We start from the raw sequence: 13,877 nt of genomic DNA, 5'->3' as shown, positions 1-13,877 counted from the left end.
CTTAATGACCTCAAGGGTCAAAAATACTGCCAGGCCACATGCCTGGCCTTGCACACCTGCCAATACAAAAGAAGCTGCTGCCATGAGCTTCTCCCACATTGTCACCGAGTGCCACAGCCAACACCTTAACCAAACCTGGATTTTCATTTGCCCAGCCGGTGTGCACTGTCTCATTTGAATGTGCCTGAGAAAGAAAGACAGCTCCCGTGACAGAAGCAGTAGAGAAACGGCAGCTGAAAGCAAGATGCAGTAATACGTTGTCCTCTAGGCAAACTGTCATTTGGTCCCCACAGACATAACTCACAAACAACGGAAAAAGCACGGCATCAAGCAACACAACTGTGTAACACATGCAGCAGGTTCTTCTGCAAGCCAAGCTGCACCCACAAATCTCTGTATTCTCTGTGGCAGACGACAACGATGACGGGTGGTCTGAGACAGAGGGCATGAATGGGAGAGAGGGAAAGGAGAAAATGGAAAAAGAAGGGGTTTAACTAGTTACCCGTCACTGTTTGCTGGGTCGCCAGGGGGGAAGGAGAGGTGGATTTCAGCCTTGGTCGCCGGGTAGCTAAGATCAAAAACAAAAACCACCTTCAGGTCCTTGCGCTGGCTGTCATCACAAGGGTGATACCAAGACACAGTGACAAACAGGGAGATAGAGCCCTCCTCGAGGCAGGCCTCCATGTCACAGCATCCCCTCCCCTGGAACAATCCTCCTGTCCTTCAAATGGCAGAGCTAGCCCCAGGTAACAGAGGAAGCCTTGAAGTGGAGGAGGCCGTACCGCAGACGCTTAACAGTGTAGCTCTTATCCAAGAGCCATTAGGGACCAGCTACGTCATGCACCTACTTTTCAGGACAGCCAACACCAGAACAGGCTCACCTCTGCAGGGAATAGCACTGCCTGAGTACCCAAAGCAGGAAGGGAATCGCTGGCTATTTACCCATCATAGTCCTCGTGGTTTCCGGTGAAGCAGACGAGGTGGATTCCGGAGCCCATCTCTGGGTTGCTACGGTCAGACATGGAAATGATCTTGAGATACCTACACAGTCCTGCCAGAACAGGCTACCTAAGTCCGCACCACTCCCCATGACATCTGGAAACCCCAAGTCTTCCCTTAGGTTAGTCCCTAAGCCAATGAGCAACACACCTACTCATCCAGCTAGAACTTAAATGCTCAAGTCTCTGGAACAAAAGAGGAAAAAGGGGTAACTGACTCCTTGTAAGGAAGCTCTGGAACACCTACACCACATCAACAGCAACACCAGTAGTAGTAGAGTTATCTTTCTGCCATATTGGAACGTTTCATTCTAGAAAGAAGCTTCTGAAGAAAAAACACGTGTAGAGACAGACGCACAGACAAGCAAGGCATGGTGTGATAGATTCTTTCTGCTAAATGGCCCTGCAAAAAAATGATTCCCAGGTGACAGCAAAAGCAGCGGTTCAGCCATCAGAATCATGGAACTAGCATGACAAGTGTTTTCGCAAGCCAACGTACATTAACAAACCCAGATATTGCTCAAAGCAGGTGAAGATGACATCAGGTGATGGAAGGGGAAAAGAAAAACAAAAAAAAATGTATTTACCCTCCACTGTTCCTTGGATTGCAATGTAAGGAGGAGGAGGTTTCACCTTTGGTCTCTGAGTAGCTAAGATCAAACCAGAAAACTGCCTTCAGATTCTACAGAGGAACGGTGTTTTTCAAAGCAGTACCAGCATGGAGTTGGAAATACATGACGTGCACGTTACATTCAGCTATTTTACACAAATACCTGCTCTCGTTACAGTATTATTCCATCCTTAAAGCAAGGCAGCCTGGCTGCATTAATGTAGGACACAAGCAGTTAACATTTTATTGAACTAGGCCTCTTGAGCAGAAAATTTATTTAGAGGAATTGAGAAGCTTAACAATGAAGTATCTCCTTGTTATCATTTATAAAAGGGACTGATCACATCACTGACACAATTGGTATTACCACTAACAGAAAAAAGGCCAAAACAAAAACAAAGAAACCAATGGTCTGCTACAGACATTGAAATGACCTTGAGATACCTACAGTCTTGCTACGGCAGTCCAAACAGCACCCCAGAATTCTAAATTCAGAGCAAGATGTGACATTTTATGGCATTATCTTGTGATAACATACATAGAATCACAGAAACTGAGCTATTCCAAGTAACAGCCCTGGATATACAATCCTTTACAGAACAATGTAAGACAAAACAGCACAGGACAATCTTGCTACTTGTTTACAAACATAAGAAAATTTACTTTTGTATCACTTTACCTTTCCACTCCAAACTTCTCTAAAATTGCAGCAGATACAACAGGTTTTTCTCTCTCTCCCTCTGCCTCCTTGTCTCCCCACCAGTTACACAGCAGAGTGTGTACTCCCCAACTACAACAGTGCAAGTCAGAATAAACTTTCCATTTAACAAAGTATCACTGTGCCTTTTGAAAGACTGTCTAGATGTCAGGAGAACTACGATGAAGAGAGATATCATTACCAGCTGGGACTGGTGGCATTTCTGGCATGCCAGATGTTACGGATCTTGAATAAAGAGGCTTTGTTTCACCTAAATCTGAAAACATAATATTCTGTTAGAAGACTTACTTACCTCAGGGCTACTACAGGTAGCACATGACTCAGCAGACAGAAGTTGCATTGTTAATATGGAAGTAGAGGGAAATTTGCTTGCAAGCCAGCTAGGAATGACTATGCCTCATGAACTGTTGGTTGGTGTGCATGTCAAAATGGAAGCAATGAGACTTAACTATTCATATTAGTGAGAATTCTTATTGCTGGTTAAGAATCTTAAAACACGTATTAAAATTTGGAGGTAGTAAGAAAACACCTTTTGATTTAGAAAGCAGACAGTGGGTCAGCTAACATAAAGCCAGTCAAAACAACCTTTTCACAGAAATACTGCACAAGTATATGTTAAGCCCCTCATTACCTTCCACAGTTAAGTGCTCTTAGCACAGGAAGAAAACTTGGAAAGGCAGCTCCACAGCTGGGAAACTCAATAATGAGAAAACCAAAACCAACCAAAGACAGCCCATTCCAAGGCCCCTCAATCCCCCATCTATCACGATGAATGACAAGTGCAAATGAGAGTTGAGTTAATTGCAGCAATAAATGGTATGAATTACTGGGATGGTGACAACTAAAGTAAGGGAAAAGTTCCAAAAACAGCTGTAAGGATAGAAATGGAAAGTAAATCATTAAAACTAAAGAAAGTCAACTTATCAATTTTACCCAATGCTGTTTCTAACAAATGAGGTTCTGTGGTAACTACAGGCATGGTTATCTCCAAATCAGCAGTATATCCAGCTGCAGAAGAAAATGTAAATACACCTGAGAAATAGCTTCACGTAAATAAATTAAGGAGGAAGATTTTGGGGAAGGGAGAGAAAATTTACCTTCCACTGCTCTGTAGAAGTCAATACGGATTTATTTTTATAACAAAGTGTTCTTTGTTTTTTCTGAGTATTTTAAGTACCCTCTCTACCTACTTGGCTGAAGATATTATCTTACTTTCCCATCTGTAAAAATGTTTATGAAGGGACTGAAAACCAACATATACATAGTTACATGTAGGTTTGACTTAAAGAGCATCTGAAAAAACAGATGCACAACTTTCCATCATCAACTTTTCCACATCTTTCCATTACGGTAAGAATACTTCATAAAATCTAAGAAAACAATTGTTTTTTCAGGAGATGAAAGTCTGTCTGTACCACTTCATTAAGCAACTTAGGTCAAGGAAGTTTCTCAATTTTGGCAAATTTTTGTTCAATCCAAATTGGGCCCAGGTATCCCATATAACAAAATGAAGTAATTTGATTAAAAAACATTATCTGGGAGTAGGATGCTTTATAGTATGGTGCAACTAAATGGAACTCCTGAAAACTGTTTTCAGATGCCATGAGCCAGTAGGTTATACAGCAGATAACTCGATAAACTACAGCTTTACTGCTCTAATTTTTCAACAATGAACTGCTTCCTTTCCCTTCCATCTGCTCCTATCCTTTCCTCATTGGCCTCACTTCTCATGAACATATGCGGTCATGTTCAAGCAACACCTACAAATATTAAGTATCCTCACATTACCAAAAGCTCTAGGAGAAATAACAAGCTATCCCCACAGCTGTAGCCCACAGTAAAGCTTTGTTAGAAAGGTCTGGACTGAGATGTGTTTATTTTCTCATTTTAAGCCAATATGCATGAAAAATCACAGCAAACTGTATACCAAACATGTATATTGAAAGACAGACAGAAAGTGAGAAAGAAAATCTAATCACTGAAAAAGTATATCCTACTTGACTATATCAGTCTTATTTGACTTTTGCAGCCTTGCAAAAGTTAGATCTTTTCTTGATAAACCTGTCAGCTCAATACTGCCTTACTAAGGCAGTATTGTATATCTGTAAATTAGTTGCAGTCTTGCTTTTCATCTGTGGTGTGCCTGATCCCAGGAATTATGGTACTGTTACAGGATTTGAAAAATTAACACATAGGGCAACATCCAATGCAGGCAGTATGGAATAATTGTCTGAAATCATAAATATGGGAATAGTAAACTTTTCAACACCGCCCCCCCCCAAAAAAAAAAAAGTGATGCTTCTGAAATAATATTACTATAATTTACCAGTGTCTGGCATTTCTGAAGCTGTAAAAGTTTGAGGAGTAGAAGTAACATGAAGAAAGCCATATGAAGCTGGAAAACAAAAACAAAAATCATGCCATATTGTTTTAAAATTAAAAGAACCATCTACAACAGCATTATTTTTTTTTTTTTTTTTGAGCTGAAGAAACCTCTAGCCAGTATTTAACACATGATGTCCTCCAGAAAGGTAAGACTCTCAAATGTAGCATAACCAATTAATTATGAGTTCAAAACAATTGTATTTATTTAGAATACTATGCACAGATGCATAATGCAACTGATGACCAAAATGTAAGCATAATCACACAAGAAGTTTTGCATGAAAAAGGAGAAAGGCATCTCAAAGAAGAAAGGGAACAAATTATGAAAAGAAATCAGCAGACTGGAACAGTATGGAATTTTTCTCTAGGATTCCAAGGATCAAAAAGGAGGATATCCTGGTGCTGAAACTAGAGAAATAAAGGATGACAAAGCAGGAATGCTACCAAATGAAACAAATGAACTGTCTTTTGTCAGATATGAGTGGCTGACGCTTCCAATTGATCTTCCCTTTAGTAATGGATTTCCTTCAAAAATGGATTTCCTCCAAAAACATATGCATCTGGCATTTCACTATTGGCATGCTAATGAAGTGAAATCTATCCAACTGGCTCTGTGTACTTTTTTTTTCTTTTGGGTAACTGTCAGTGGCCCCACATAAATAACCAGCTCTTACACGCAAGTTTCCTCATCTGTATAATAAGAGTAAAGTCATCAGAGACATTTTCTAAAGATCAAGTAGCCAGTGTTTAAATCTTCAAAAGCGTTGTCTTCATAGTACCAGTTTTGAGATCTGGTTGTTTAAAAGTAACCACGTCTATATTTACATAAGAAGGCTAAAAGAAGTCCGATATTTTCAAACTGTGTTGGACTATCTGCAGTTTCCATTCATCTCTTAGGACTGAGCACTTCAGCAAGTCAGGATACTCTACCTACAAAACTCTGGTGTGGACAGAGCTATTTAAATTTAGCATTTACCATACGTTTTATACCATTTTAAAGCTTAAAGTTACACGTTGTAGCCAAACATGAAAATAAATAATAAAACACCTAGCAAACCACTAGTTCAGTATTTCATAAAAAACATCACTTAGAAACCTGTAATTTCATACAGCATTTCCATATCTGCAGTTACTCTTCATGATGTCAAACTGAACAAACTGTTTAATGAGAGACACTACATCTCTTCTGAAAATTCCTAACTGTCAAGAGGATTAATCTTACGAGAAATCATTACCAGACTTGGTTGGTTGCACTTCTGTGGTACCAGATGTTTTGAATCTTGAAGAAATAGGCTGTGTTTCATCAAAAGCTGAAAAAAGAATCTGAGCTTAAAATGCTGAGACCTGTGACTTAATGGGTTAGCATAAGATAGCTTTGTGAAGGCTGTGAAATTCCAGATGATGGTAATGCAAAGCTAAGCAAGATGGCACACGGCCTGGAAGTGAGGTGCGAGACAACTGTGTCATAACAACAAGGGATGATGACTCACAGTACAGTCCTCTGGCCTTGCAATTTGAGTTCCACATGCCCAAAAGAATGTTTATCAGCAAGAAAATTTAATCTCATTAAATTTTCTAGGATAAGTGCTTTACAGTAAGTGAGAACACAGTAAGATATGACATTATCTTTAAGCGGTCTGTTTTTTAAGCCAGTAATAAATATGTTTTTCAAATGATAACACAGACGAAAATGTTGAATAAGCAGCTCTGTGTGAGTGTTGGTAGCCAAGATTCTAAAGCAGATCTTAAAATTACCATTTGCAGATCTAAGTGATGCCAAGATAATGGAAAAATTATGGAAATAATCCACTGATTACCTATCTCCATCTCTCTGGTTTCTGCTGAAGGTAGAGATACAGATTTCAAGGTTGGACTCTGAGTAGCTAAGAGCAAACATGAAAAAAAAATGAGATACCCAGGCAGACACTCTCCCTGCAAGTGGTATGAAATTTAATCTTAACTGTAACTATCAAGTTTTTGTTTGGTTTGAATCTTCCTTCTTTCTATACATTTTTACTCTATTCAAACTACTGCATGCACCAAATCAGGCTGAATCTGTATTACTCAAGAGGTTTTTCTTCACTGCCCAGCAGCTACAACCCAAATGCATTTGATACAACTCTTTCAAGTGTGTATCAACTGGTTACTATTACATAATGTATAGCTATTTTAAGGGAAGGTGTAATGGAAAAAGATAAAAGGAGTAGGTAAGATGAAGTCAGTGAAATAATCATGAAAGTGAGTGAACAGCATCTTTTATTTGTTATGCTGTAATGAATAAAGTTATTTCACTTAGAAGCATGGGTAAGCTGAAGTGTGCTTGTTTTCATAAAAGCACACAAGCCATCAAGATTGAATTAGGTTTTCTTACCTAAAGGCCAAGATGAGTACATTTCCACTATGTGTGGGCTTTATAATAGTGTTCTGCTTCTAAGAAACAGATCCTATTAAAATTCAACCATGTGTACAGGCCAGTGAGTACCATTCCTTCCAGTAAACAAATCGACACTCATTAATGCTTGTTTGGGTTATAATATATTTGAAAGAGAAAATTTCCGTCTCTATTTTTAACTGCTCTTTATCAAAGCTATTTTTTTTTTGGAGCAGCAATTACACTAGAATTTTAAAACTAATCTTCTTTGAGATTGAGAAAAAATATTCAAACAAGGTGCAGGGCTCATTTTTAATGCAGGCAATATGAATATAATCCGAAAAGTGAACACTTGTGTTTCATATATTGGATCTGCTTTCCCATTTGCCTTCAATCCAGCACATCATACTAGTAAATATGATCCCAGGTTACCATACTGCTTTCTATAGAGATGAAAATAATACAAACAAAAGCCATATGATTCACAGCTTTTGTCAACAAAAGCTTCCTTTGATCCATTTACGTATGAACTATGAGAGCTCTCCCAAAGGCATCAGAACAGTAAGGCCATGTTAACAAAGCTATCTTTTCAGAAAGTTTTGAATTCTTTCTGTGTGGTCAGCATATTTAGTTTATAAAATAAGGGAGATGTCTCCCTCTGGTACAGTCTAGATAGAAAAATAAAGAAAAAAGCCTTCTGGGGAACTAGGGCAGATTACAGGTCACATATACTTAAACATCAGGAAATAAATTTTACTTTCTTCACTGATTTTATAACCTGGGGTGATCACAACATGCAGAGTGATTTCACAGTGCAGTGAAATCTCCCATATATGACCCACCCAGTCACTCTCACACAGTATCTGAGTTCAGCACTGACTTCACTGAAAGCACAGATGCTCCAGCTGACCCAATGGCAGGGTCCAGCCTCACGTAATTAAATCCTAGTTTTTGCTACATGGAACTATTTGGCAGAAATGGAATATGTTAGAACAAGACCAAAATAAATATCTAAAACACTTACGTTGCCTCAGTTGTTATTACTTTACCTTTACCGCTGTCACAAGCATAAAATTAGATCATTATTCCCCAGCAGAAAGCAAAAATACTTCCCTTCCCTTATAATTTTTAGACCTTAAGCTACATTTCTATCAAACATGTTCTTAAAACACTGAATGACTTTCTATCCAATGCTACCTCTATCAGCTTTTAACCAAAATTATTTCACTACAGTGAAAACCAATACGTATCCCCATTCCCACAAATGCATCTGGAAAAGAGCTGTCAAAAAATGTAACAAATTGTGAAGATCATTCACATATTCTGCTTGGTTCAAATATGCACTTCAAGAAGCAAGGGCTACTCCTGGAAATGATTTTAAAATTTGGCAGAGTGCGTTAAGTAAAAGTATGTTGTCTAAATAAATCAGCAATACAATATAACTTCTTGTCTAAGGTTTAACGAAATAAAAATCCATACTAACATAAGGTCACTCCAGTTATCTAGTGAAAAGAAAGCCACAATCTGTAATGGCATGAGTGTAACTGTGTAGCTGGTAGCCGGCCATAAACTTTGTACAGAGTTCAGGACCGAGGCCTGGCAGGTCTGCCCTGCCCAAACTCTCCTTGACATGCCTATAGCTCTGGTTTACTTTGGTTTAGCTGTAACAACTTCTCCAACTGACTAGGTGACTGTATCAATTAATTTTTGTTGTTTATCTTCTTGTAGTACTATATAGTACTACAACCTGTCACTACAATAAAACAAAACTAGACTGAGAATGAAAAAAGAAACTTGAAAATTTTGTGAAGAAAAATCTAATTGCTGCCTTAATTTACATTTACTGAATGATATTATTGCAGTTCAAGTGTTAAAACCTATCAGCTAAACAACAACAAATATCAGGTAATTCAGGTAATTTTCCATGGAAGTTTACTCGAATTTACAAACAAAATTATTACCAAGTTGTGTCAACGGACTTTTTGGAGCATCAAAGATTCTGGATCCAGAAGGAAGTGGATGTATTTCATTAGAAGCTATGATAAAAGAAATAATCAAGGCTATATTTAATAAAGAATGCTGCAAGACACAGTATGGAACTATATTTTGTCTTATAAAGCACTCCTGAAACCAATGATGTTAAACAACAAAAAGGCTGTTCCAACCTAGAAAAAAACAACAAACACATGCAACTTTGTCACTTAAAAAGGTGTGCGGAATCTGCACGAAATCACACCTTTTCCTCCAATCACAATACAAATTCACAAAAGAATCATCAATTAAGGGAAGTTAGTAATGAAAATCCATCAAGAACTGTTATCACCTAATTTGAAATTAAGCAGTGATGCATCTGAATTACATTTCATATCTTCATCTTAAAAAGCACACAAAAAAATAAAAATAAGCAAGATTAATTATGCTTAAAAAATGATTAAATGTTAACATGAAAATTAGATTGATGTTTTAGCTTCAGTAAATTCTGGAAACCTACTGGCAACTGTAAGAGACAAAAGAGAGTATGACATTAGTGTGAATCAATAGGAATATGTAAAAGCGTTTATTGAGAAGCATCAGCAGTCCTCTTCACAAGGAACATTTGTATTTTTGTGCTGGAAAAAGTTCATACTCCTCTCCTTTCTGAATCATCATCCTGTATTTATACATTTGTGCTTTAGAAAATCAAAAAAAAAATTATAAATAACCGTCAGTTTATGTTCATAATTTTGCATAGTTTGGGGATTAAAATATAGACAACAAAATCAACGTTGGAGAACTTAGAATTATGAACGCAAGAAGAAAGTAAATGCTGTTCCAAATCACAAAACTAATTACTTCTTAGAAGTTAAGATCTTTCATTACAAGAAAACTCTGAAAATAATAAAAATAATATTAAAAAATCTGTAAAGGTTTTTTTTTTTTTTTTTCCTCCAGGACAAATACAAATACATCATGTCACATGCAAAGTAAAATTTTCCTTTTGCATTACTGTTGATGCTACCTAAATGAACCTGTCATCAGAGGAAAATCATTGAGGTCATTATTTCAGTTGTATCATTGAGGTTATTTTACTGATGGAAATTTTGTTTGTTGGTTATTTAGATCACATAAATAAAAATCATTACTTTGAAAAATAACATTGAATCAACCAGTCAAATCTGCTAGCAATAATCATATACATAAGAGCCACATCTCAGCCAGAGCTAGATGCATTTTGGTTTATATTTCCTCTTTGAGTGACTAGAAACACAAAGGGAATCAAAAAATTTTGATTAGGACTTCCTATGGAGTAGCTCAATAGAAAGAGGATGTAGTAGAAAAATTCTGCTAGAAGGGAAAAAAAAGAACCATTTACTGTACAAAGAAGGTAAAAAGCAGCAAAATTAGTTACCCAGTATGTTTTGAGTTTGCAATTCGGGTTTAGGCGTTGATTTAAATTCCTTAGGTCCATGCTTTCTCTCAGCATGAGCTAGAAAAGAAGAAGCTTTATTTAATTTTGAATCCCTCTGAGCATTTCTTTATCTACTGCTCAAAGCCCACTGTCTTCCTCACCACTATTTTATGCTATCTGATTAGAATAATTTCTGCAGTAGCTCAGCTTCATCATGATTAATTTTTATTTGCACATGTGAAGTCCGTATGTATTGGATTTATTCTGCTGCAATTTTACACAAGCAAAAGGAAAATGTTAGTCAAAAAGAACAAAGCTAAGATTGTAAGTTCAAACAGTACTTCTGCTACAGTCTCTCAAGTTTTGTTCATACTTTTTAAGCATAATAGAGTTATTTCATTACATAGTGTATTTATAAATATTTCCCCTGCTATTCTGGATTTTTTAATCCTGCTAATGCAAAAATTATCAGGAAAAGAATACAGATTCACCCGTAATACCCTAGCTCTTCCATTTAGCCAGTAATAACAATAAAATAAGCTTTTGATTTTTATTATTTTTTCTACACCTTCTGAGTAAACCACGGGCAGCGAATTAAACAGCAATTTGTTGTACCTAAACTGAATTGCTAACCATATTTTAATACACTAGTGCATAATTATATGCCTCCTGTTTCACATAATATTTAATTCCTATGGTATGTAAGCCAGTATCACATTTTCTTCCTTCTTGTCAGAGGTCCCATAGCATTTACTCAATTATGAAGGACACACAATTGGAAATCTCAGATTATAAAATAAAATAGCTTATTGATATGGAACACAGGATGGTACATTCTCAAGCCTTGAATGGGATAAGACCAGTACTTCCTTCCACAGAACGAATTACACAGCATTTAGCACAAATTGATGTTTAGAGAAGATCTTTAACATCGGTGTCCAGCATCATTATAGTCATTTAAGTGCCTTAAAAAGTTTAAGTCTTTATAAAGTTTTAGTCTTCATAGTTTCCTAAAAGAACACTTTCATTCTGAAATGGAGTAAAAGAAGAGATATATCCCTTTTTCACTTTGCTCTCCGTACTTCCACGATCGACTAAGTATGCTTAGCAAGTATGCAAGCAAGAACTACTCAAGTGTATTTCTAAGTTTATTATTTCATTTCCTGAAGAAAACATGCTGTTTTCCAGCTTGCAAATAGCTGGATAGTGGCTACTAAAGTTACACACATTCTACTATTTTCTGCTTTGGAGAATAGTGTGTTTCAGTGCCACAAAAGCTGCAATCTCCACACATGCTGCCTTATCAGGACCCAATTCAGCTTCTACTAAGTCAACAGTGCTGTTACTGTCAACACTGGAAGAGGGATTTAGTAGTACAGAGATATTCAAGCAATTTAACTCTATGAAACTTGTGGGAGAAAATTCACCCGTGAGAGACCTAGAAAGATAACAGAAACAACAAACAAACACAAATTCCCCAGAAGTACTTCAAAAGCTAACATTTTTTTCTGTTGAAATGTAACCATGAGAAAAAAAAAGTCAAATGCAGACATTTAGGCCTCATTACGCATTTTTTTTTTTGTTTGTTTGTTTTAAGAGGTTAGCTGATTTATACTCATATGAAGCATGACTCTTGGCAACTATGTGAGCTGAGCAAGATGAACAAAGGATTGGGATAAAAGAAACCAGGCTCTCCTCTCTATTTTGCACAAAATGGTGTAGGGTTGATATGAAGCAACAGAAGACTTTTTTTAATTTTATTTTATTATTTTTTTAATAAAGTGGTACATGAAGCAGAAACTTTAGACCTTAAAAGTTAAATTACAGAAAAAGAGTAATTCACCCAGAAATGCCTCTGGCATTTACAGGGTATGAGGTAAAGTAGGTTTAATATTCTTCTGGGCTGGTTCACTGGTAGCTGCAAAGTAAATCATTAATATAACCAAGCATGATAAGTTTACTCTTACACCATACACATACACATACGCTTACACATGATAGTTTACTCTCACACCATAACAACATAGCAAGCATTCATTTAGGCAACATTTCTTATTTTTCTCTAAGCTCTCTCATTCGCGTTCCTCTCTTCCTCCCCAGAAAGCATTGGCATATTCTGATGGAAGCAGTAATCCTACTTTTTCAGGTATCCCATGTGAGCACAAGGGGAAGCCTTCAGGATCCAGAAGGAGGACAGGAAGAACAGAACTTGGAAAATATGGCAACAAAGGAGTTACCATGCATTATCTGTACCTAATCCCTACTATGCATTAACCCTACCTTGGATTCACAAGTAGTCCTTTTTACTTCAAGTCTGTTTTCTATTTCACAAGACTGCTTTGATATATTTCTGGTACAATTCCTTACATAAATAAATAACCTGCTGTTTTGGTTTTTGTTTGTTACATTTTTTTCCAAACTAGTTCTTCCATGTCCTAGACAAATGTGCTATTTGTAACTGTTGGTCAGTTCCAATTTCTTTGTGAAGTTAATAAAGTGCACACATCGGATTCAACTGAATTTTCATGACTGAAAAAAAATAAAAGTAAGAAAGCATGAATTCATGCTGTTCTGTTAAGAATATATTATTCTTAACTGGAAAATATTGTAACAAGACTGGCAAAAATGAAGCATGAAAGAGCTTACTAACTAGTCTTTCCATGGAAGTGTATGCCAAGGGAGGGGAGGCCTGAAATTAAGAAAATGGTGGGATGCTTGGCTGACAAATACACCAAAAAAAGTTGCTGACCAACACCACACCACAAAACACACCCTTTGGCAAAGACTCAGAGGAATATAAGAGTGGCCCAGCTCATGGAGCTTTTCAGAGAGTTCTGCTTGCTGAAATGCTCTAAGTTCTTTTCTTCCCTTGCATGACAGACAGCACACAGCTCTTTTTAAATGAGTGTTCTGTTGCCACTTCTGGTACCAGTTCCTAAACCTTTCACAGCAAGTAATGACTATGTCTTACTGCAAGTCAATCTAGTATGATTTTCAAATTGGTAAATCCGAAAGAAATATAACGAAACAGATCTTATTGATAATCTCAATTAATTGTGCCTACATGTTACCCTCTCAAATGTAACCCTTGTAAAAGGCCAGGGCTCAGATCTCTCACTTCAGCTGCTTGTGCAAGTCTGTCTCAAATGCATAACTATTCAGGTTATTTTTGCCTATTCAATAGCTAGACAGAAGTTAAACTCAGATAACTTCTGTTTTCTTTTAAGGGATTCACTCTCATTTCCATTTCCTGCTACTGCCATTTCCCCCCTTAAACTGAAATACTGTAACCACAATGAATACATTCTCTAATGTAAATAGTGTGACATGCCTGAAAGATCTTCTTTAACATGAGACATTGGTACTGTGATCAGCAAATTATAAATAAAAGGAATGGTCACCAAAGA

At 36.9% G+C, this 13,877-nt stretch overlaps 1 protein-coding gene across 50 annotated transcripts in view; it reads right to left on the bottom strand.

The window, feature by feature from the left end:
* The window catches only part of ABI3BP (ABI family member 3 binding protein), a 172,131-nt gene that overhangs the window by 75,600 nt on the left and 82,654 nt on the right, over positions 1-13,877 (bottom strand). For 35 of the 50 annotated variants that reach the window (XM_080563086.1, XM_080563087.1, XM_080563100.1 and 32 more), the window contains exons 11-20: positions 10,471-10,548; positions 9,044-9,118; positions 6,529-6,594; positions 5,947-6,021; positions 4,653-4,721; positions 3,260-3,334; positions 2,508-2,582; positions 1,586-1,648; positions 943-1,008; positions 503-568 (exon numbers count right to left, since the gene is read on the bottom strand). In XM_080563086.1, coding sequence (XP_080419212.1) covers positions 503-568; positions 943-1,008; positions 1,586-1,648; positions 2,508-2,582; positions 3,260-3,334; positions 4,653-4,721; positions 5,947-6,021; positions 6,529-6,594; positions 9,044-9,118; positions 10,471-10,548 — 708 coding nt within the window. The remainder of the gene's footprint in view (positions 1-502; positions 569-942; positions 1,009-1,585; positions 1,649-2,507; positions 2,583-3,259; positions 3,335-4,652; positions 4,722-5,946; positions 6,022-6,528; positions 6,595-9,043; positions 9,119-10,470; positions 10,549-13,877) is intronic. The other 15 variants (XM_080563114.1, XM_080563115.1, XM_080563120.1 and 12 more) reach the window with 13 other exon arrangements.

Source organism: Anser brachyrhynchus, assembly GCF_964034855.1.
Source record: "Anser brachyrhynchus genome assembly, chromosome: 1".
Lineage (NCBI taxonomy): Eukaryota > Metazoa > Chordata > Aves > Anseriformes > Anatidae > Anser > Anser brachyrhynchus.
This window is presented reverse-complemented; position numbering and strand designations above follow the sequence as displayed.